Source organism: Peromyscus californicus, unplaced genomic scaffold, assembly GCF_007827085.1.
Source record: "Peromyscus californicus insignis strain IS unplaced genomic scaffold, ASM782708v3 Scaffold_7__1_contigs__length_154581171, whole genome shotgun sequence".
Taxonomy (NCBI): Eukaryota; Metazoa; Chordata; class Mammalia; order Rodentia; family Cricetidae; genus Peromyscus; species Peromyscus californicus.
The window spans coordinates 66,842,120-66,865,484 of NW_026294595.1; the positions used below are offsets into that span (position 1 = coordinate 66,842,120).

At 51.6% G+C, this 23,365-nt stretch overlaps 1 protein-coding gene across 2 annotated transcripts; it reads left to right on the forward strand.

Annotated features, from left to right (window-relative positions):
- Positions 1 to 696: 696 nt before the first annotated feature.
- Spi1 (Spi-1 proto-oncogene) lies at positions 697 to 20,238 on the forward strand. Of its 2 annotated transcripts, none has more exons than XM_052725729.1 (5): positions 697 to 945; positions 3,370 to 3,469; positions 17,680 to 17,867; positions 18,697 to 18,862; positions 19,554 to 20,238. In XM_052725729.1, exons 1-5 carry the CDS (start codon positions 901 to 903, stop codon positions 19,871 to 19,873), a joined length of 819 nt encoding a protein of 272 aa, XP_052581689.1. In that variant the 5' UTR covers positions 697 to 900; the 3' UTR covers positions 19,874 to 20,238. The 2 variants fall into 2 exon arrangements, with proteins under 2 accessions (XP_052581689.1, XP_052581690.1); XM_052725730.1 differs by having other exon boundaries at positions 698 to 945; positions 3,373 to 3,469.
- Positions 20,239 to 23,365: the final 3,127 nt, after the last annotated feature.

The following is a 23,365-nucleotide window of genomic DNA, read 5'->3' on the forward strand; positions in this document are numbered from 1 at the left end:
TGGTGGTGCACGCCTTTAATCCCAGCACTCAGGAGCCAGAGGCAGGCAGATCTCTGTGAGTTCGAGGCCAGCCTGGTCTACAGAGCAAGGTCTAGGACAGGCTCCAAAGCTACACGGAGAAACCCTGCCTAGACCACCGCCCCCCCCCCCCCCCCCCCCCCCCCCCCCCCCCCCCCCCCCCCGGCAAAAGGCCAAGGTCCTTCCCAGGTGGAAGGGAAGCCCACTTGAGGGGCCAGGAAAACAGATACGATGTGCTAGCCCCAAGGTCCACTGTGGGCCCTGACTGGTTTAGGTAGACCTAGCAGGGATTGCAGGGCCCACAGGAAGAGCCAAGCCTGGAAGCCTTAGGACCTACCAGATCGCCCCTAGAAATTAGGGACGTCACTACTCTGATCCCAAAGAGGCGACTAGGCCACACTAGGGGTCTGAGAAGAAGCTGGTATTATTGGGCTGGAAGAATGGACAGCCTTAGAAGGCCTAGCGATGGGGCCAGCAGAGGCCTTCTGTGGTCGCACTAGCCTTTCTCCCTCCCAGCCCCAGTTTCCTCTGGGCAGGGGGCCTGGCCCCATAGCCTCCCAGGGCAGTCCTTGAGCACCACCTGCCCCAGCCGGCCAGAGACTTCCTGTAGCGCAAGAGATTTATGCAAACGGGCTGGGGCGGTGATGTCACCCCAAGGGGACTATCTCCAAGTGGCAGGCCCTTCGATAAAATCAGGAACTTGTGCTGGCCCTGCAATGTCGAGGGAGGGGGCTCACGCAGGGCTCCTGTAGCTCAGGGGGCAGGCCTGAGCCCTGCATCTGATCCACGACTGTCCAGCCCCCGACGGGGCACCCGGTCCTGAGGGGATCCGCACTGATCCTCACCGAGGCAGGGGATCTGACCAACTTGGAGCTCAGCTGGATGTTACAGGCGTGCAAAATGGAAGGGTTTCCCCTCGTCCCCCCTGTGAGTACTGGGGCTTCACTACCTGCCCAGCCTGGGGCCCTGGGATGTGTGACCATCTGCCCACTAACCCACCAGCTCACCCGCTGCCCTCCGGCTCCCTATCAGTGGGAAGTCGGTGTTTCCTCCCCGGAGCTGCTGGTCTGAGACCCAGCGAGGGGCCATTGGCTTCCTTAGAGCATGCCCTGGCGGGCTGAGGGTTGCCGGCTGGTCCCATGGTGGGGCTGTGATCGGTGGGGCCTGAACAGCTATTTATAGGTGGGGCCCAGCGGTAGGCCAAGCTCTAGGGCAGGGTACTGGGCTGAAGACGTGAGGGCGGCTACTGAGCGGCCATGGATGAGGAGATCCGAATTGGCCTGGGGCCACCGGAGGCAACAGGAAAAGTTTCAACCCATGACCTGTGGGCTCCTGAGACAAAGACTGATAGAACTCTGGGTCACCCAGGGGTCTTCAACATTCAGTTTGTGGCCTGGCATAGAAGAATGGTTGTGGATCAGCTATGGGCCTCCGTGGACCTGAGAGTCTGGGGGCTGTGGCCAAGGCTGGCTTGAGGTCTCGGGTCCAGGCTGGGCAAGAGTAGACCCAGGGCAGAAACATGGCAGTTAGATTGTGGCTAGGGCTGAGCTCAATAAGACATGGGGTGAAGGATGGGACAGAGATTGGCGCTGGAGTAGGAGGACCTGGAGTGAGCCTTCCGCTAGAGTCAGGGTGGAACAGGGCAGGGACATGAGCAGGTGGACAGGTCTCACTGTCCTTCCTGTCTTCAGTGACAGTGGCAGCTTTCAGCAGATGGTAGTCCAGAGTCCCTTGGAGAGGATCCTCTGGCTTTCTCCTACCCTTGGAGGTGTTGGACAGTGAGGAAGGGCTGAGCAGGGCCTGGCCACCTGACTCAGCTTTCCCAAACAGATCTCTCTTCTACCCCACCCAGCCTTAGAGCCCTAGGAGGCACCCCAGGCCTGACATCATAGCTAATGCCCTGCAACAGGGACAGGCCCAGTGTGCTGCCTGGAAACCGGGGCGGGGGGGGCAGCTTCTGGCCCCTCACAGTGTAGTAGACAGGGCTGGCCAGACCTCACGGTCCTCACCCTCCTCTTGACCTTCTCCCACCTGGGATGGAGAAGGTGCTCGGGCAAGTGCGGGTGATGAAGGTTGTCCCAGAGAGGGTCCATTCTGCCTCAAGAAAAGCCACTGTCCCTGACCCTTGACCTCCCCCTCCTGAACCCTAGGCAGATATAGCAAGGGGCAGACCTTGAGCTCCTACACCAGCTCCTTAGCTCCTCTCTCCAGCCCCAGAGGCCATTCCAAGTGTCTCTCAAGGGGGTGGGCTCCCAAGGCAGCGCTGGCCCACCCAGCAAGCCCTGAGGGCCAGGGTAACTATTGTGCAACCCTCGGGCACAGTCTGCGGGGGTGGAGAGAGGCCCGGTGACTGTCGGGAAGGCTCGGGGGTGCATATCCCTGTGCCCAGCAAGGGTGGGGAAGGAGATGGAGGAGGCAGAAGGAGGAGAGAGGGGAGGAGAGGATGGAGGGAGGGAAGAAAGACAGAGAAGGACAAGGAGGAGGGGGGAGAGAGGAGAAAGTAACAGGGGCAGGGAGCTGTCCATCAAAGATACCGAGGAAGGAGGGATAGTCAAGGCCCTCTTCCCTGGGCCCCCAAGACCTGCCTGGGTGACCTTTGTACAAATAAGTCATCAGCACGACGGTTATCCCGACGGTCCTGTGCCTGCCTAGGGCTGGACTGACAGAGGCTAACAGGGAGGGAGGAGTGGGCTGGGCCGACTGTGGCAGAGGGACACGATGTTGTACGGCAGAGTGTGCAGGCGGACTGTGGGCGGCTCTGTGAACCAAGTGATGGCTGGAATGGGGCGTGTGAGCATGTGCGTGTCAGTCTATATGTATGCCTGCACGGGTGAGCGCACAGTGGGGTGTCTGTGAGTGTGACTGGTCCCAAGAGTGGATGGAAAGACTTGTGTGAGATGTGGGGCTCATGAGAGGGTGAGCACGCCTGCGTGTGAGGTGGAGACAGGAACCCAAGAGTGAGTGTGTGGACATGTGAGAGTGAGTCCCCACAGGGGTTTTATGTATAACTGTGTCACAGTTGTCCATGTGGGGCAAGGGTGTACAGATGTGAATGGCTGTAAGTGTAAGGGTGCTATGGAGGATGAACAGGAGAGAGGGAGGGCCGCACCCTCTTCTCAGCCCTGGTCCTGCTGACCTCTGACCTCTCTACCCCATCACTGCCTTACCACCCTCTCCTGAACCTCCCACCACTGCCTCCCTCCCTGTATCCCTGAGCACTCTGGATTCTAGCAAAGGCTGGCCTGCTCCCAGGTGCCTCCGTCAGGGAAGGTTGCAGGCAGGCCTTAAACTCAGCTGAAAATCTCCTGGAGTCCCCCTGACAGCTCAGGCCCTGACATCTTCCTCTCTCAGCAGCCATCGGATGAGCTGGTTACTTACGATTCTGAACTATACCAACGCCAAACACAGGACTACTACTCCTTCATCGGCAGCGATGGAGACAGTCATAGCGGTGAGTACACTGTCCACCACACCTCATCCCAGCCTGGACTGGGCGCTGAGCATGCCCTGGGGCTGGAGAGAGACAAAGGCTCCCGAGGCTACTTGGAATTCTGAGAATAACGTGAAGGTAGCTAGTTCATCCCTGTATCCCGTAACTCCTGCCCCCAGGCCTTACCATTGAGCACCTTCCCTGTGTCAAGGGCAAATTTCTTTCTTTCTCATTTACCTTGTCTGATCCTTGAGGCCTTTTTAAAAAATAGATTTCGCCGGGCGGTGGTGGGGCACGCCTTTAATCCCAGCACTCGGGAGGCAGAGCCAGGCGGATCTCTGTGAGTTCGAGGCCAGCCTGGGCTACCAAGTGAGTTCCAGGAAAGGCTCCAAAGCTACACAGAGAAACCCTGTCTCGAAAAACCAAACCAAACCAAACCAAAACAAAAAACCAAAAAGCAAAACAAAAAACAAAAAAACAGGCATTTAAAAATAAAATAAGATAAAATAAAAAACAAACAAACCAAAACAGGATAAAACAAACAGAAAAAAGAGGCAAAGAAAAAGCACAAGGAACACATATAAACATAGAGACAGACATTGTCTCTGTAGGTTCAGGGCCAACCCGGTCTAAAGAGCAAGTTCCAGGACAGCCGGGGCTGTACAGAGAAGCCCTGTCTTGAAAAACTGAACCAAACAAAAAAACATAGAGACACACACATTCACACACACAGAAGTCCTATTAAAAACACAAAACTGCAAGACTATAAGGTTAAAAAAAAAAAGTGCCCAGACAAAACACTGTGAGACAACCCCCCCCCAAGACACCTTTGAGTTTGTTTTGTGTTGACCATCTACTGCTGGGCGTGGGACCTGCCCTTCAGTGTGAGACTCCATTGGAGAAAACTGTTTTCCTTTGTGAGCTGTTATCAATTGGAGATAGCTTCTGGGTTAGGGATGGGGGTCTTCCGTCCACTTCCCCTCAAGCACTGGGACCCCATCTGGCTTAGACCTGTGCCTAGTCACACAGTGAGGCGGGGAAGCTCACCAAAGGGGTTTTTGGATAGTCAAGGCCCTCTGTCCCTTGGTCCCCAAAACCTGCCTGGGTGACCTTGGTACAAATAAGTCATCAGCATGACGGTCATCCCGACGGTCCTGTGCTGGACTGACAGAGGCTAACAGGGAGGGAGGAGTGGGCTGGGCCGGCTGTGGCAGAGGCTTGGGGACTTTTTAATAAATGAGGATAGGTAGAGAGTTGAGTGACTTGACTAGGCCAGCGGGTTCTGGTCCAGGCAGTCTCCTCCATGCCGGTTCTTTTTCCTGACCACCCCCTCTCTTCTTGTCACATGCTCACATCGCATTCCCGCCCTGGTCGTTCACAGAGCCGCCCACAGTCCACCTGCACACTCTGCCGTACAACATCGTGTCCCTCTGCCACAGCCGGCCCAGCCCACTCCTCCCTCCCTGTTAGCCTCTGTCAGTCCAGCCCTAGGCAGGCACAGGACCGTCGGGATGACCGTCATGCTGATGACTTATTTGTACAAAGGTCACCCAGGCAGGTTTTGGGGACCAAGGGACAGAGGGCCTTGACTATCCAAAAACCCCTTTGGTGAGCTTCCCCGCCCCACTGTGTGACTAGCAGCTCTTCTCACTTGCCACTACTGAGATTTGGGGCTTAGTAATTCTGTTCCTAAGAGGCTTAGCAACACTTTTATCTCTTCTGCTAGATGCCAGAAGGGCCACCAATTATGACAACCATCTCGGCAGTCCCCTGCTGGTTGAACAATGCTGGGCCAAAGGAAAGTCTCTGACTATCCCTTGTTGAGCAGACACCAAGGCCCCCGAGTCTGTTGGAGGTGGGGATGAGACTGGCCCAACTGTCCCCCCAAACTCAACCTTGTTCTGCAGCACGTTAAGGGGAGAGGGACCAGACTTTGGTGATTGGAACCTGGGCAAGGAGAGAACAGGCCACCAGGAATGGATCTTGGCTTCTAAGAAGCATAGTCATGTTGTTCCAGACTGGACTGGGGGACTCTCCATGATGCCTGCATCTGGAGACTGAAGGTCAGAGAAATGTCAAGTGCCGCCCGCAGCTGAGGGAGGCCTCACACCTGACAGCCACACCCAGGGCTGTGACACGGTTAGGGCGTTTTCGTTTGGACGCCAAACCTTGAGAACACTTTCACCTGGCATCCAGCATGAAATCTTCTTCCTAGAGAAAAGTATATCCACCTCAAGGGCGCGGGCTTCTTCTTTCAGACCCCCAGTTCTAGAAAGGCTTTCAAATGCTCTCTTTTGTTCTTAAATGTATTCAAAGTGTGTAAGAAACACACACTCCCTGGGTTAAATCCCAATAACATAGGCTCTTTCTCATCCTACATTATCCCTAGCTGTTCCCCTCACCCAGATTAAGAACCAGGTCTGAGTGACATTGACCGCACATCCACCCTTCCATCGGGCAGTTAGAGGACCAGGCAAGGTCCCTCTGGGCTTGAAGAGGGCTCCCCCTGGAGGCCCTGGCCTGGCAAACACACGGGGCCCTGAGCCCCTTCTTCATCAGGGTGCTCTCTCCTTGGCCTAACATGTTCAGGCCACAGGGTTTGGAGGCATTTACTTCAAGTCTTTGGTCACTTTGGTTTTGCCTTGACACAGTCACCCACATATCTAGAAAGCAAATGGAGCAGAGGCTGGGCCGATGGAGTGAGCACTTCACAGGAAGCCTGGGCTCTTCCGGCTCAGGGTCCCAAGTGGGCTCTTTGTATCTGGGGCAGGGCTATCGGAATGACTCTTGGTGGTCATCATGGAACTCTACTTAAGGCACGAGCCCAGAATTCCTGCAGACACCCCCAGTGTCTCTGGGTGTCCCTGTCCACTCCTCACCTCTGCCATCAGTATTCATCTGAACCTCGGTGCTGTCCCTAATGCCTACTGGAAGTCCCTGTTAGAAGATTCAAGGAAAGTCTTCTGTCCCTCACATCCTCCCACTGATTCCTGCCTGCCTTCTGTGTCCACACTTTAAGTGATGCTTGCTGGGAAGACTTCGGGGTGACCTGGCTTCCGTGCTGAGCCCAGACTCACCGGTTGTGTCCCTTTGGGGCAAGCAACAGAGCCTCTCTGAGTGCCCCTTCCTCATCTGGAAAATGAGATGGGGAGCACCTTAGAATTGTAGTGGGCCAATGAGGCGACAGGTATCCCCTGTGAGGTTGTATGTACCATGCTGAGACCAGGACAAGGGGAGGCTCAGTATGTGTTGATAGCATGCCTGTACCCTGAGCAAGCAGCTTGGCCCTCAGTGGTTCTCAGCCTTCCTAATGCTGCGACCTTTAATACAGTGCCTCAGGTTGTGCTGACCCCCAACCATAAAATTATCGCATTGCTTCTTTGTAACTGTAATTTTGTGACTGTTGTAAATTGTAATGCAAGTATCTGATATACATGATATCTGGCCCCCAAAGGGGTCACGGCCCACAGGTTGAGAACTACTGAGCTAGGGGAATGGGAGAAGGACAGAGGTCTCTGTGTCATTGTTTACTGTCCTGGATGATAGCCATCCATCCATCCATGCATTTGCCCTTCTACCTGCCCACTCTACCCACATCCATCCTCCCAACTACGTCCACTAATTGACATGGCTTCTCTGCTCATCAGTGCTCAGAAGGCCTGCTCACATGAATGAACGGTCAGGGAAGCCTTTGAGAGGGTAAGGGCTGAGTTGAAATCTGAGTGAAGAGAAGGGACCACGCAGTGAGGTCGATGGGGACAGAGAATGACAAATTCAAGAGCAGGGAGCCCTCAGCAGAGCACAAAGGGCTACAGATCACCAGGAGACAAAACGAAGCCAAAGTGGCCATTGAGGGGCAGATCGAAAATGGCTTGAAGGCCACGGAGGAGTTGAATCCTGTGTCTTCACACTTGCTAGGGCAGCTCTCCACCAGTAAGCTACGGTAACCCCACTGGAGAACTCTCAACAGGGAAATGACACGATCTGAATAAGCTTATGTGTGGTGAAAATTTGAATACACTTATATTTACTTTGTACACGTGTGTGTGTGTGTGTGTGTGTGGGTGTGGGTGTGTGTGTGTGCGCGCGCGCACAGGCCAGAGAACAGCTTGTTGGAGCCATCTTGTCAGCCTTAAATAAATTTTAAATACTTAATTTTGAACTATTAAGATGACAAATACTAGCCGGGCGGTGGTGGAGCACACCTTTAATTCCAGTACTCGGGAGGAAGAGGCAAGTAGATCTCTGTGAGTTCAAGGTCAGCCTGGTCTACAGAGTGAGTTCTAGGGCAGCCAGGGCTACACAGAGAAACCCTGTCTTGAAATACAACAAAAAAAAAAACAAAACAAAAATGACAAATACTCAGGATCTGGAGGGATGGTTCAGCAGGTAAGCGCCCTGGCTGCTCCTGCGAAGGACCCAAGTTTGGTTTCCACATGGTGGCCCACACCTGTCTGTGACTCATGAGCCCCACACATGCACACGGTGCATTGACATGCATGCAGACAGAACACATGCACATAAAACACATGTAAATAAACCTTAAAACAACAAGCTGTCACTGCCACAGTGTAAGAAATACGGCATATGAAGCAAAGCCTTCTCTTTCTCACCTCCCCGCGGCTGACACCACTGTCTGTTTTGCAGAAGCTTCGTGGTCTATCTATCTTCCTGGTGTTTGATACTGCTAATATGACTAGTCAGCTTGCTCTGGAGAATGCTCTGGAATTACAGGGGGCTGCTACTTCCACTAGAATTTATGTGGGTACTAGGAGTTGAACCAGGGTGCCCATGGTTGGATGCTCACGGCTTTATCCACTGTGCCATCCCCTGAGGCCCACAGACACTGAATTTTCCTGAGAGCCTTCTAGCTGCTGAGCAGGGATGGATTAGCTTGGTCTAACTGTTTGAGACACGTAACCTGTTCATGCAGGCTGTGAAGAGGAACTTTTGTTGTTGTTTTTACGAGATGGTTTCTCTGTGTAGCCCTGGCTGTCCCGGGACTCACTCTGTAGACCAGGCTGGCCTCGAACTCACAGAAATCTGCTTGCCTCTGTTTCCCGAGTGCTGGGATTAACGGCGTGTGCCACCACACCGAAGAGGGACACTTGACAACAGTCATTCACAGCACACTGCTCACATCTCTGCAGGCTTCCCACTGTTCCATGGTAACTCATTTGAACAGGAGTCCCCATTGTTGTGATCCTGTGACGACGACATTTGCTGAGCCACAGTGTCCTCTGTTTGCCAGCTCCACCTTTTCCTTGTGTTTCTCAGGAGTACTGTTGAGAGGCAAGAGGAGCCCAGATGGCTATGCGGGGTGTCTTGTCTGTCTTAACTTTTCCACAATGACACCCACTTTTCAGGACTTTTATAAGGACAGAGTGAGCCACTATATGCAGAAAGCCCAGGACAGGCCTTACAGCAGGTGTTCCGTCAGGAGCTCCAGTGAGGCCATGTGGGAGGTGAGGTGTGGCTGATGGAGCTATGGGGTTGTCTCTCTTCCTGTCTATTCCATGCTCTCACCTGGTAAGCAGCAGTGTGGCCATGTCAACCTTCAGGGTGAAAAACATCTTGTTTTCTGTTAGAAAATCTGAAAGCATTTCTCTGATGTCTTCCAGTTACTACAGTTTTCCTTATGATGTCTGGCACCATTCGACGGTGTTCTCTTTTTTATACTCTAGATTTGTTTGTTTGTTGTTGTTTTTCAAGACAGGGTTTCTCTGTGTAGCCCTGGCTGTCCTGGAACTCACTCTGTAGTCCAGGCTTGAACTCAGAGATCTGCCTGCCTCTGCCTCCTGAGTGCTGGGATTAAGGACGCCCAGCTATAATCTAGATTTTTTTTTTTAATTTAATTTTTTTTTTTTTTTTTTTGGTTTTTCAAGACAGGGTTTCTCTGTGTAGCTTTGCGCCTCTCCTGGAACTCATTTGGTAGCCCAGGCTGGCCTCGAACTCACAGAGATCCGCCTGGCTCTGCCTCCCGAGTGCTGGGATTAAAGGCATGCGCCACCACCGCCCGGCAAATTTTATTTTTTTACAGTTTTGTCTCTCTGAAAGGTTTTTCTTCTCTCTCCCTCTCTCCTTACCTCCCTCCACCTTCTTTTCCCACGCTTCTTTTTTCACTCTTTCATGGGTCTCATCATCTATTCAGGCTAACCTCAAACCAGTTATTCCCCTGCCACAGCCTTCCAAGAGGTAGAAGCAGAGGTGTGCACCACCACATGCAACCATTTCAAATGGTCCCACTGGCTGCTGGGTAGGCAACAGATAGACAGGGGACGAGGACGGGATGTGGGTGAGGGGCACTTAGGAAAACAGGCTTTGCTCTAGCGTTTTCCTAGTGCAAGGCACGTGGGAGCTCAGGCAAGAGCAGTAGCCACGGAGACGAAAGGAACAGACAGGAGGCTGGAGAGATGGCTCAGGAGCAGGACCACTGGCTGTGCAAGCAAAGGGCTGAGCTGTAATCCCGGCACCTACATAAGAGCCAGCCACTGTAACTCTAGCAGTAGGGTCAGATCCTGAGAGTTCCTGACCAGCCAGCCTAGTCAAAATGGGCGAATGTCTGGTTCAGTGAGAGACTCTCTTTCTCTTTCTCTTTCTCTCCTCCTCCTCTTCCTCCTCCTTCTACCGAGACAGAGTTTCACTATGTAGCCTTGGCTGCCTTGAACTCATTGTGTAGACCAGGCTGGCCTTGCACTCAGAGAGATCTGTCTGCCTCCTCTCAAGTGCACAGCCATGTCCAGGGAGAGACTCTGCTTCAAAAAACAAAAAAGAGGCCAGGCGGTGGTGGCGCACGCCTTTAATCCCAGCATTCGGGAGGCAGAGCCAGGCAGATCTCTGTGAGTTCAAGGCCAGCCTGAGCTACAGAGTGAGTTCCCGGAAAGGCTCAAAGCTACACAGAAAAACCCTGTTTCGGAAAAACAAAAACAAACAAACAAAAAGAACAAAAAAGGTGTAGAGTGATAGAGAAAGACCCTTGAAGTCCCCTCTGACTTCTGCATGTGCACACTCATCTAAGCACACACATATATATGCAACACACACACACACACACACACACACACACACACACACTGAAACAAAGGGTTAGACATATTCAGGAGAGGTTTTGAAGGTATCACAAATATACACGTAGTATAAAATTTACCATCTGTCTGTCTATCTACCTATCTATCTATCTATCTATCTATCTATCTATCTATCTATCTATCTATCTGTCTGTCTATCTCCCTCCTACCTACACCTGTGTGGACATGCATGTACCACAGCATGGAGGTCAGAGTCAGTTCTCTCCTTCTATCATGTGGGTCCTGGGGTCAAAGTCAGGTTGTCAGGCTTGGTGGCAAGGGCCATTGTCAGCCACCATCTGAATCATTCAAGGGTGTAACGGGTGCTGGTAAAATACATTCACAAAGGCTGGGCTTGTGGGCATGGTGGTTCATGCCTGTAGTTCCAGCACTTGGAAGAACAAAGACAGAGGATCAAGAGCTCAAGGTCAGTGTCTAAGTGAGTTCAAGACTAGCCTGGGTTACTAGGCCCTGTTTCAAACAACATAAACAAAACAAAAATACATTCACAATGTTATGTATCCATCACCATTGTCTTTTGAACTCACCTTGCCAAACTGAAACCCCGTGCCTATTCAACAACTTCCCATTCAGCTTCTGGCAGCCTACATTCATCCTTCCTTCCTTCCTTCCTTCCTTCCTTCCTTCCTTCCTTCCTTCCTTCCTTCCTTCCTTCCTTCCTTTCTTTCTCTTTCTTTTCTTCCTTCTTTCCTTCCTTCCTTCTTTTTTATTACTTTAGTGCCTCCAGTAAGTGGAGTCATCTGCAACTTTCCTTTTATAACCGATTCATTTCACTATGAGAACGTCCTCAAGATCCACCCATGTTGTATAGCACATACCAGAATTTCTCTCTTTTTAAAGGTTGGATAATATTCCACTGAATGAGTACAGTACATTTTGGAAGGCAACTATGCTCACCACCTAGACCACTACATTTTGCTTAATGGCTTGTCTATTGATGGATACTTCTGTTGTCTCTACTTTCTGGCTATGGTGAATAAGGCTCCTGTGACCCTGGGTTCACATGATCTCATTACTCTGACTTATATTCATTTAGACGTACACTCACAAATGGAGTTGATGAACTTGCTGGGTCCTATGATAGTTCTTTCTTGTGTGTGTGTGTGTGTGTGTGTGTGTGTGTGTGTTAAAGATTTATTTTTTTATTTTTGAGACAGGATCTCACTTTATAGCTCCAGCTGGCTTGGAACTCACCATGTAGACCTGGCTGGGTCAAACTGATAGAGATCCACCTGCCTCTGTACTACCACAGCAGGCTGTTTTTATTATTTTTAGTTGTGTGTAGTAGGTGTGTGTGTGTGTGTGTGTGTGTGTGTGTGTGTGTGTGTGTGTGTGTGTCTGAGTGTGGGTACTGTACATGAATGTAGGTGTCCATGGAGGTCAGAGGCACTGGATACCCTGGAGCTGGAGTTACTGGCAGTTATGAGCTACCTAATGTGGGTGTTGGGAACTGAACTCAGGTCCTCTGGAAGAGCAGTGAGTGCTCCTAACTGTTGAGCCATCTCCCCAGCCCCTCCTTTTCTTTGAGGAGCTGCTGGGCTACCTTCCTTAACGGCAGCAGCAGCTTGACAATCCCAGCTACAATGCACAGGTATTCGTGGTTTTGGCGACATTGTCATTTCCTGTTGTTATTGTTGGTTTTTAGAACACAGTAGTCACAGGGCTGGAGTTCATTCACACAGCCCTCTAACCAACCACTCACTGTTCTTTGCGACTGTCCTCTCTGTCTACCAAACCTTCCACCCCGCTCACATTCACTTTTCCATCTAATAAATACACCAAGTGTCTTTTCTGTGCCAGGCTAGATGCTGTGGGGTGAATAGGATGCAGGAACTGTCAGATTCAGCTCTGTATCAGGGGATAATTAAAACTCCAATAACCTGGATACATAATAGCAAGAAACAGGTGCCATGAGCCTTCTGCTCAACACATCTGCAGGCTTTTCGGGAGAGGCGCTGTCCAGCAGTGATAATAATTTCCTAAGAAGTATTTTTTTTTGGTGTGGGGGGGTCCTTTCTTTGGTTTTTGTTGTTTTGTGTTTTGTTGAGACATGGTTTCATATAGTTTAAGGCTAGCCTTGAACTTCTTATATAGCTCAAGAGGACTTTGATGTTCTTTTGTAAAGGTTCACTTTTATTATTTTTAATTTTGTGTAAGTGTATGTGTCTGCATGCATGTGAGTGCAGATGTCCTCAGAGGCCATGGGTGTTAGATCCTTTGGAGCTCAAATTATAGGTTGTTCTGAGCTGCCTGACGTGGGTTCTGGGAACGGAACTCAGGCCCGTTGAAACAGAGTGAGTGCTCTTAACCTATGAGCCATCTCTCTAGTCCCTGATATTCTGTATTGAGAGTACTTTGGCTCTTCTGAGGATAGCCCTGGGCTTCAGGCTGGGGTTTCTGTTCTGAGGATAAGGTCAGCTGAGTGACTCTTGAGGCTCAATGTTTTGTGATCTGAATACCACTTTGTTTTTGTCCTAGTAACAACTAAGTAAGAGGAGGGGTAGAAAAAGAAGAGATCAGGACAAATGGATTGCCAGGTGTAGTGGTGCTCACTTGTGACCTCAGCACATGAGGCCAGCCTAGGCTCTATCTCAAGACCCTGTCAGGAAAAAAAAAAAAAGAGCTGGATGGCTGCGGGAGTTACAAACGGCTGACAGTAGATGGAGGTTGTGTGGTGGGTGGCTAGATACATGGATAATGGTTGGATGGACAGATGTGTACAGAAAGATGGAAGGAGCATCAGAAGAGGTTTTCAGGGTCACCACAGGTCTTCCTTGAAGCCAACATTACTTACATCAACAGCCTTGATCCCCAGGGCTGGCCCAGTATAGTAAGAGTTCAGCCTCCAGAATGACACAAAAGTGGCTTTGGGTCATGACACTACACTGTAGACAAAGTCTTAACCTCTGTTTTTCTTCTTCTTTCTTCTTTTTTTAATTTTTTTTTTTTTTTTTTTTTTTTTGGTTTTTCGAGACAGGGTTTCTCTGTGTAGCTTTGTGCCTTTCCTGGAACTCACTTGGTAGTCCAGGCTGACTTCGAACTCACAGAGATCCGCCTGCCTCTGCCTCCCGAGTGCTGGGATTAAAGGCGTGTGCCACCACCGCCCGGCTCTTTTTTTAATTTTGAGATAAGGTCTCTCTATGTAACCCTGGTTGTCCTGGAACTTGCTATGTAGACCAGGCTGGCCTCAAACTCACAGAGATCACCTGCCTCTTCCTCCCAAGATCTGAATTAAAGGCAGGACTTAACCTTTGGAATCACAGCTTCCTTAACTGTCAAAGGGAAGGGCCCACTCTGCCTCCTCAGAGTTAGAGTGCAGGCTAAAGCGATAAAGTGGGCTCCATTCCCAGCATGACGCCTGGTGCACTGTAAGTTAGCATCAGCGATCCTCGCAAGCACTGAGAGCTTCTGCATGGTGGATGCCTACAGGATGTAGAAGCAGACGTGGAGTTGACACCAGATATGCAAATGACATGATGATAGCCTCTGAAGAGCTGACGGTTATGCTAACGGGTGTTGGGGGAGCCTCTAGGCAGAGGCCAAGTGTCACACTCAAGGGACAAAATGGACTCATGAAGCGTTGTCTAAGCCAGGTGTGGTGGCGCAGGCGGGTAATGCTGGCACTTAGGATGTAGACACCCGAGGATCAAGGCTTCAAGCTCATCCTCTGCTACATGGCAAGTCTGAGGTTAGCATGTGCTAAATGAGACTCTGTTTCAGAGAGAGAGAAAGAGAGAGAGAGAGAGAGAGAGAGAGAGAGAGAGAGAGAGAGAGAGAGAGAGAGAGACTGTTGTTTAGAGCCAAGCATGATGGTTCAAATATGTAATAAAGCAAGAGGATCACCATAAATTAAAGGCTAGACTACATGGTAAGTTCTGGGCCAGCCTGGGCTATAGAGTGAGACACAAGAAATGAGGATCAGGAGGCCAGAAAGGCTAACCTTTGTCCTCTGAATGATTTCTTGAACGTTCTCTCTGGGACCCCATATTTGGAATGAGTTTGCTTACCAGACTATTGGTTACATAATTGCTTGGGCACCCAAATCAGGGGGAAAGGTGAAGGTTTGAAACAGTTGTAGCTCAGGGAGTCGTGGCCACAGCCTTCAGGAGACTGAGAACAGGGGGCAGAGTCTCACATTCCCCCTGGGGGACTTCACATTCCTGCTGTCCATAACAGCTTAGGGAAATGCTAGCCTTAGGCTTCCAACAGCACAGTGAGCTAGTAGAGGTGTGGTGTGGTTGGAAAGGGTTTGTCCAGAAGCCTTTCAGCCCATACCTAGAGAGTTCCTGAACCTGGAGCTGGAGTGGGTGAGGGGTGGGCAGGGGAAGGTAAATATGATGATGATGGCCAGGAAGGTCCTGAAGGTGGTCTACTGAAGAGGAAGCTGGGTCTGCAATCCAAATCCCAGAACTCTGCTCTGTCCTCTCAGGGTTAGTGACCTTTGTTTTTGGTCCTGGGTCTTGAACCCAGGACTTTGTGCATGGGAGGCAAGTACTCTACCACTGTGCTATAACCCTGGCCTTTTTGTTTTGAGATAAGATCTTGCTTTCTAGCACAAGTTGGCCTCAAACTTTAAAAAACATACTTTTTTTTATTTATTTATGTCTCTCTGTCTCTCTCTCTATGCATGCAAAGTTATGCTTTAGGAATCCAGAAGAGGGTGTTGGATCTCCCAGAGCTAGAATTACAGAGGTTGTGAGCTGCCATGCGGGTGCTGGGAACTCAACTCCCCACTCTCTGTAAGAGTAGCAAGTGCTCTTAACTACCGAGCTCTTCCTCCAAACTCAGGCTTCAAACCTTTGTTTCTGAGACAAGGTCCAGACATGGCCTAGAACTTGACTTGCAGACGAGGGTGGTCTTGAACTCACAGAGATCAGTCTGCCCCTGCCTCTGGAGTGCTGGGATCAAAAGTGTGTGCCACCAGGCCCGCTCACCTTTGTGCTTTTTTCCTCTACTTCCTGACTATTGAGATGATTACAGATGTGCTGAGATTACAGATGTGCTGACATAGTCTTTTAGAATAAATGAGCACAATGAAGGTGAATGTTCTTCGCCGGGCAGTGGTGATGCACACCTTTAATCCCAGCACTCGGGAGGCAGAGTCAGGAGGATCTCTGTGAGTTCGAGGCCATCCTGGTTTACAGAGCAAGATCCAGGCACCAAAACACAGAGAAAGCCTGTCTTGAAAAAAACTGAGAGAGAGAGAGAGAGAGAGAGAGAGAGAATGTTCTTCCTTTGTGCCAGGCTTTATTCTCAGCACTCCAAGGCATCAGATAACTCTTTTATCCCTCACAGTATATGGATAAGATGGGTATAAATTATTAGCCCTATTCAGATGAGGACACCGAGGCCCGGGACCATGCAGCAGTAAATGCTGCAGCCAGGGTTTGAATGCAGCTCCAAGGCACGTGCTCTTTCGTCTCTGTGTCACACAGTCTCCCAGAGGTGGGTCCCTGCTGCCTGGCTCGAAAGATGTCGCATGGGAACAAGGTCTTAGTAACGACCTCTTAAGTGGGGCCTAAGAGGCTCCGTGGGAAAAAGAAAAAGTCTGGGGTCACAACACAGCTCCGCTGGCAGGATGAGGAAAAAGCCGGGCTTGTAACCCTGAACCCCGAGAGGCTACGTCTGGATGGTCACAAGTTTAAACTCAGCCTGGGTGAGACCCTGTCTCAAAAACCAACAAGGAGGGGTAAAATGGCTCAGAAGGCAAAGGCGCTTACTGCCCTGACTTGAGGTTGATTCTCGGGGCCCCTGCGGTGGAAGGAGGGAACTAACTCCTGAGTTGCCCTCTGACCTCCACACGCACAGCGTATTTGCCCCCACCCAATAAATACTGTAATTTTAAAAGGAGTCCTACACCCAGTACATAGCTGGAAGGCGCATGTCATTTCTTAGGGGATGTGTGGACAAGGATATGTTTGTGTGAGAGACAAAGAAAAAGAAAGAAGGTGATAGGCACGCTTGCCTGTACATGCACACATGTACAAACGCACATGTACATGGTCTCTGGTGTACTTGCCCTGATCCGGCACCTTCCACGCTCCTTCTTTAGGTCACCTAAGGAAATCTCTCTCTTCACACCACATTTTCATTTTTTTTCTTTCTTCCTATTAAATTTATTTACTTATATATGCGTGTGCACGTGCGACAGCATGTATGTGGAAGTCTGCAGACAGCTTACAGGAGCTGGCTTTTCCTTCCACTCTCTAGGTCCTGGGAATTGAACTCAGGTTGTCACAGCGGTAAGAGTTTTCACCAGCCCCCTAACATACTTTCTTCTGGACCCCAAACTATGCCCGAGAAGTCCCGCAGACAGGCAGCAATTTTTGTTCCTGGAAAAGGTGCCCTGAGAAACCACACCATGGATCTTCCCAGGGCTAAGTGACTGCATCCTGGGGTTGGGTCCACCCTGCCACAGATACCAGACACCCACGGGGGCTTTCTGGGGAAATCTGTTCCTTCAGCCTCCTGGGAACCTGGGTGTGGCCACCCCTGGCTGTGGCTTTACGGAAGCAGTGCCCATAGGTTTGGGCACACTCTGGTGTGTGAGAAATGTCAGCCCTGTGACTTTGCAATCATACCCTGATCATGTGACAAGAGCCCATGCTTGTGACTTTAGGTAGTCAGGAGTCTGTGGAAGGTCACAGAAGCAGGGAAAGGAATCAGCTTTCCAGGGGCCTGCTCTGGGGCTAGAAGCCCTTGTGAATGTGAGCTCATTTGGATTCTCCCAATAATAATGCCACCTATTTCATAGGTGGGTCCACTGAGCCCAGAGAGGCCTAGGCCTGTGCTGAGTTCACACAGGCAACGAATGGCAAAGCCAGGATTCAGGCTTGGGCTCAGAGGAAGCCTGTGTGTCCCTGGGCCCAGTCCCAGGATGAAATGGTTACTGGGAACAACGCCAGGCATGGCGGGAAACCCAGGACCAGGCTCCACCACTGTTAAGGACTTTCATCTTGGCATGTTATAGGAAACCTCTCTAAGCCTGAGTCCTTTCTAGAAAAGAGCAGTGTAGTACATGCAATGATAGGAGCTGATTTAATGTAAACTTTCGGCTCAGTCTGAACGGTTATTTCGTGTTGTGATGTCCTTTACCTGCTCTGGCACCCTGGCTCACCTGCGCCTCCCTGGCTGTCTCCACAGATCATTACTGGGACTTCCCCACACACCATGTACACAATGAGTTTGAGAACTTCCCCGAGAACCACTTCACGGAGCTGCAGAGTGTACAGGCCCCACAGCTGCAGCAGCTCTACCGCCACATGGAGCTGGAGCAGATGCACGTCCTCGACACCCCCATGGCACCACCCCACGCCAGCCTCAGCCACCAGGTGCGAGCTGCCGGCCGTCCTCCGTGCCGTGGACCTCCAGGCCTGTGGTGAAGGCCTGGAAGCTTCACAGGAAGCTGACATAGGCTCTTACTCAACGTGGCTTCCTGCTCCACAGAGCCAACGGCAGCCGGTACCCCAACGGCTGTGCTGACCTCCTGAATGACCTTATGAACCCACACTTTTATCTCATAGAGGATGGACCTCCCCATATGACCCCCCCCCCCCCAGCCCTCAGCCACCCTTTCCCACCCATTCCTGTCGGTGGGCCCTTAGGGTCCCACTGACTCCAGTCCCCATTTTCTATCTCTGCACGTCCCCAGTGTCTGAGTCACTGAATGCTAGCCTCTATGGACCTCCTGGCTCCCCATTCATCTTCATGACTGACCCTTCCCTGCTCCAGGGACCCTAACCCCAACCAGTGACCTCTGCCACCTCTCACTGACTTCCACAGCCCTTTCATTGGCTCATCAGCTGCTTATTAAGGCCCACCCACTTCCTCATAACCAACTCGCTGCTCCCCAGCACCTCCCCTCCGTTCCCAGTCCACTGCCGGGCCAGATGGCCCCTCGGCATGCGTGAGGGTAAAGCATTCCTTCGCCTGCCCTGAACCAGAGGCCCCAGTGGGAAGCGTGGGAGGCTCCATAACTAGCAATCTGTTGCCCCATGACCCGCGTCCCTGAGTTTTGGTCCAGACTCGCCTCTAGTTTTCCCTTCTCGGTCTTCCTGCCCCTGCTGACCACTGCCCAGCACTCCGTCTGGCACTCAGCCAACCCCTGCTGCGGCCCTGGGCTACCCCTTATTGACTTCGAGCCCTCCCTTCCGTTTGCAGGTCTCCTACATGCCCCGGATGTGCTTCCCTTATCCGTCCTTGTCCCCGGCCCACCAGCAGAGCTCAGATGAGGAGGAGGGGGAGAGGCAGAGCCCCCCACTGGAGGTGTCTGATGGAGAGGCTGATGGTTTGGAGCCTGGGCCAGGTCTTCTGCATGGGGAGACAGGTAGGGTCCAGCCCCTGATCCAGCTGATCCTAGCTGCGTTTTACAACCCTTGCATATCCCCAGCCAAGGCCAACTGGTCCAGCAGCCATGTCTCAGAGCTGTGTGTGTGTGTGTGTGTGTGTGTGTGTGTGTGTGTGTGTGTGTGTGTGCGTGTACATCATCATTATGTGAGTGTGTGAAAGGGAGATGGTATGTGTATATGTGAAGGCCTGAGTGTGTACAGGCCCGTGAGTGTGGGGCTTGTGAGCATGTGAAGGCCTGTGAGTATGTGAGGGTCTGAGTGTGTGAGTACCTGTGAATATGTGAAGGCCTTATGATTGTGTGAGGGTCCCTGGGCGTGTGTAAAGTCTTGTGAGTGTGTGGGGGCCTATGAGTGTGTGATGGACTGTGAGTTTGTGAGGTCTTGAGTGTGTGAGGGCTTGTGAGTGTGGGAGGTATTATAAGCGCGTGAGCGCTTGTATGTAAGTGCCTGTGGATAGGCGTGTGGATACGCGAGAGCAGATACAGATATATGTGTGGACGGATACGTGTGACATGTAGGTACGAGAACATGCACACATAGAGGGGCGTGTACGTGCGTGGGAGTGGGTACACGTGTGCTCGCACCTCCCACGGTCAGCGGCTGCTGGGAGGGTTTCTGCGGAGTCCTTGTGTCCCGTCCACACCCCACCGGAGTGCCCCTCTCCCGCAGGCAGCAAGAAGAAGATTCGCCTGTACCAGTTCCTGCTGGACCTGCTGCGCAGCGGCGACATGAAGGACAGCATCTGGTGGGTGGACAAGGACAAGGGCACCTTCCAGTTCTCCTCCAAGCACAAGGAGGCGCTGGCGCACCGCTGGGGCATCCAGAAGGGCAACCGCAAGAAGATGACCTACCAGAAGATGGCGCGCGCGCTGCGCAACTACGGCAAGACCGGCGAGGTGAAGAAGGTCAAGAAGAAGCTCACCTACCAGTTCAGCGGCGAGGTGCTGGGCCGCGGAGGGCTGGCCGAGCGGCGCCTCCCGCCCCACTGATCGCCCGCAGAGCCCGCCAGGCCCCCGGCCCCCGCCGGCCATAGCATTAACCCCTGGCCGGGCCCGGACACAGGGAGGACATTCCCAGGGCCGAGGCAGGACTGGGGGCCCGGCCTCGCCCCCGCCACGCCCGGCTTGTCCCGCCCCGCTTCGCCTCCCACCAGGACTCTAGCCGGGCCCCGGGGCCGCCTGGGCCTCGGACCCCACCCGAGGGTCAGCCTGGCTTAGTGGCCACGGTGCTTCCCTGGGAGCCTGGCGTCGGTACATCTTTGTATATTGAATGCTCTTCTTAAGGCTCTTCCTTCCCCCTCCTCCCCCACCCCTTAGCCTCCCCCGAAGAAGTAAAATTATTCTCAGCTCTTCTCCCCAGCGCAGAGTCTCATTCAAGAGTTCGTGCGTGCCTGGGTGCCAGGGTGCACTCCCCGCGCACAGATGTCTGCACCCTGGAGACACGGGGACCATGGACACAACATGGAGATTGTTTCTACTGAAACAAGTCCTGGGCTGTTCATTCAAGGGCTGGGATCCTATTGAAAGGCCCTGGGCACCAGTGAAGCTTGAACTCATGATCTACTGAGTTAGACATGATCTAGTTAGACATGATCCGGTAGAGATTGATGGTGGTGACCTACGCAGTGGCCCAGGTATTCTGATCATTTAGCATCTGTCAGCTTTGAGTATCTCCCCATTTTATAGAATGGGAAACTGAGGCTCACAGTAGTTTAATAACTGGTTCAATGTCACACAGCGGGGGAGTGGCCATCACTCCAGTGCAGGGTGGAAGCTCTGCTTTACTGGAAGAGGAAATGCTTCAGTTAAGTCCAAAGCTCCAGGCACAACCCAGCATTCAGAACATTTTGTTTGTGAGCTTTTCCGTCTGAACCACCTCTCAAGCCCAGCCACAAAGCATTTTTAACAGAGACTCCAGAGGCAAAACCTTGGAGTCTCTCCTGCACAGCCCTTGCTTCTAAGCACTTTGCTCCCAGGGGCATTGGACAAGGGATGTCTGTAAACATCTTGCTTCATTCAGGTGGTGGCAGACAGGGAGTGAGGAAATCTCCCAAAGCAGTCTGCACACCTCGGGAAACACAGACCCTAGGGATGTGATTGTAGGGGGAAAGACCCTTGCACGCCTCCTGGACATGTGGGTTCCTTGACATGATGCCCCCTAGTCAGGCTGCAGAGCCTCAAGAGAAGGCTATGGGATATGAGCTAAGGATAGCCCAGTGGGGCATTTGTTTTTTCAAGACAGGTTCTCTCTGTGCAGACCCAGCTCTCCCAGAACTCGCTCTGTAGACCAGGCTGGCTTCGAACTCAGAGAGATCCACCTGCCTTTGCCTCCTGAGTGCTAGAATTAAAGGTGTGCGCCACCACCACCCGGCCAAGGAGCAGTGTTTATATATATATATATATAATGTATACAGTGTTCTGCCTGCATGAATCCCTGCAGGTCAGAAGAGGGCACCAGATCTCATCACAGATGGTTGTGAGCCACCATGTGGGTGCTGGGAATTGAACTCGGGACCTCTGGAAGAGCCGTCAGTGATCTTAACCTCTGAGCCATCTCTCCAGCAACCCCCCCCCCTTTTTTCAAAAAAATGTTTTGATTCATTTAGTGTATGTGTGTGTCACACTCACCACCCCGTGCATGTGGAGGTCAGAAGACAACTTTCGGGACTTAGTTCTCTCCTCCTACCAGTGGATCCCAGGGATTGGACTCAGGTCCTCTGCCTTGGCAACACATACCTTTACTAACTTGAGCCATCTTATTGGAGGCCCTCAAGTATCAGGTTTTTTTTAAATTTATTTAACTTTATCTTATGTGCATTGGTTTGAGGGTATTAGAACCCCTGGAACTGGAATTACAGACAGTTGTGAGCTGCCATATGGATGCTGGGAATTGAACCCAGGACCTCTGGAAGAGCTCTTAACCACTGAGCCATCTTTCCATCACCCAAGCATCAGTTTTTTAAAAAAACATTTTTTGGTTTTTTTTGTTTTTTTCGAGACAGGGTTTCTCTGTGTAGCTTTGCACCTTTCCTGGAACTCGCTTTGGAGACCAGGCTGGCCTCGAACTCACAGAGATCTGCCTGCCTCTGCCTCCCAAGTGCTGGGATTAAAGGAGTGCGCCACCATGCCCAGCCATTTTTTAGATTTTTAAAAAATGTACATGACTGTTTTATCTGCATGTATGTGTGTGTACCATGTGTGTTCCTGGTGCCTGCCGAGTTTGGAAGAGGGTGTCAGGTCCCCCTGGATCTGGAGTTACAGACAGTTGTGAGTCGGCCACCGTGTGGGTGCTGGGAATGGAATCTGGGTTTTCTGCAGGAGCAACAAGTGCTTTTAACCACAGAGCCATCCCTCCAGCCCCACACCAGTTCTCTGAAAGACTCAGATAGCCATAGTAGTGTATGCCTAGAATAGCAGCACTTAGGAGGTTGAGGCCGGAGGATTATCACGAGACCAACCTAGATTACTAGTAATAGCTTCACCACAGACAGACAGACACACACACACACACACACACACACACACACACACACACACACACACACGACTTAAGAGCAGGTGATGTGGCTTTACAGTAACTAACATTGGATGGCAATCATGGCTGGTAAATTTCTATTATATGCAAAACGCTTGTATATGGATCCCTCCCTTCCGATGATAAACAATCTGTTCTACTAGCGTTACTTGACGGGGACCCCATAATTTACTCTTCTTCTGTAACATTCGATGAACCTGCTGTGACTGAGGGTCTAGTCACAGGGCAAGAACAGTGGGAGTGGGGTGGGAGACGGGGGTTCAGAATATTCCAGCATTAGTCCTTGGGCAGTCCTTGTAACTCTGGAGTACTTTTAGAGAGTCTTTGCCACGCCCTCACCTGCGGGTTCACCTAGAACGTCCCTTGTGGTGACAGTAACTCCGAGCATTGTCTCCTCCCGGTCTGACTCTAGACTAAACCTACCCAGCATTCCACAGTCCAAGGTCAGCCCCTGGCCCTTGTGGTACAGCAATGTATATCAAGTCTCTGCTAATCAAAAGAACCGTAGTCCCCAGCCCTGGACACCCTCACCCCAACACATGTACCCTTGACCCCCTAGCTGTGGGTGTCACAGGCCAAGAGCACCTCTACAGTGTAGTTTTCTGCTGGATGGACACACAGACAAGGGTGAGGCTACTCCTGAGGCCCACAGAGGGTGGGAAGGGCAGAAGTCATCTAATCATGTTGGGGGAGGGGGAGGGAAAGGAGAAGCCAGAGGACCGAGTGGACCTATCTTCTCCATGGAGATACCTCAGCTGGATGGAATTTGTCTATATTTAGCAGGTGGCTGGCAGAGGCAGATAAGCAGGGATGGGGAGGGGGACGGTTCTCATAAATAGTAAGAACACAGAACACTGTTCAGTTCCTGCTCCGGTGGCCTTACCTGCTTGGTGCTTGGTGTGACCGTTCTCAAGATGCCTGAGCCAGGGAAAAAAACAGGTAGCTCC

Excerpts from the sequence above, each read along its gene's own strand:
- Spi1 (XM_052725729.1), top strand. The coding sequence starts at position 901 with ATGTTACAGGCGTGCAAAATGGAAGGGTTTCCCCTCGTCCCCCCT. Across the intron at positions 17,868-18,696 it reads ACGCCAGCCTCAGCCACCAG|GTCTCCTACATGCCCCGGAT; the intron begins GTGCGAGCTGCC and ends TTCCGTTTGCAG. Across the intron at positions 18,863-19,553 it reads TCTTCTGCATGGGGAGACAG|GCAGCAAGAAGAAGATTCGC; the intron begins GTAGGGTCCAGC and ends CCTCTCCCGCAG.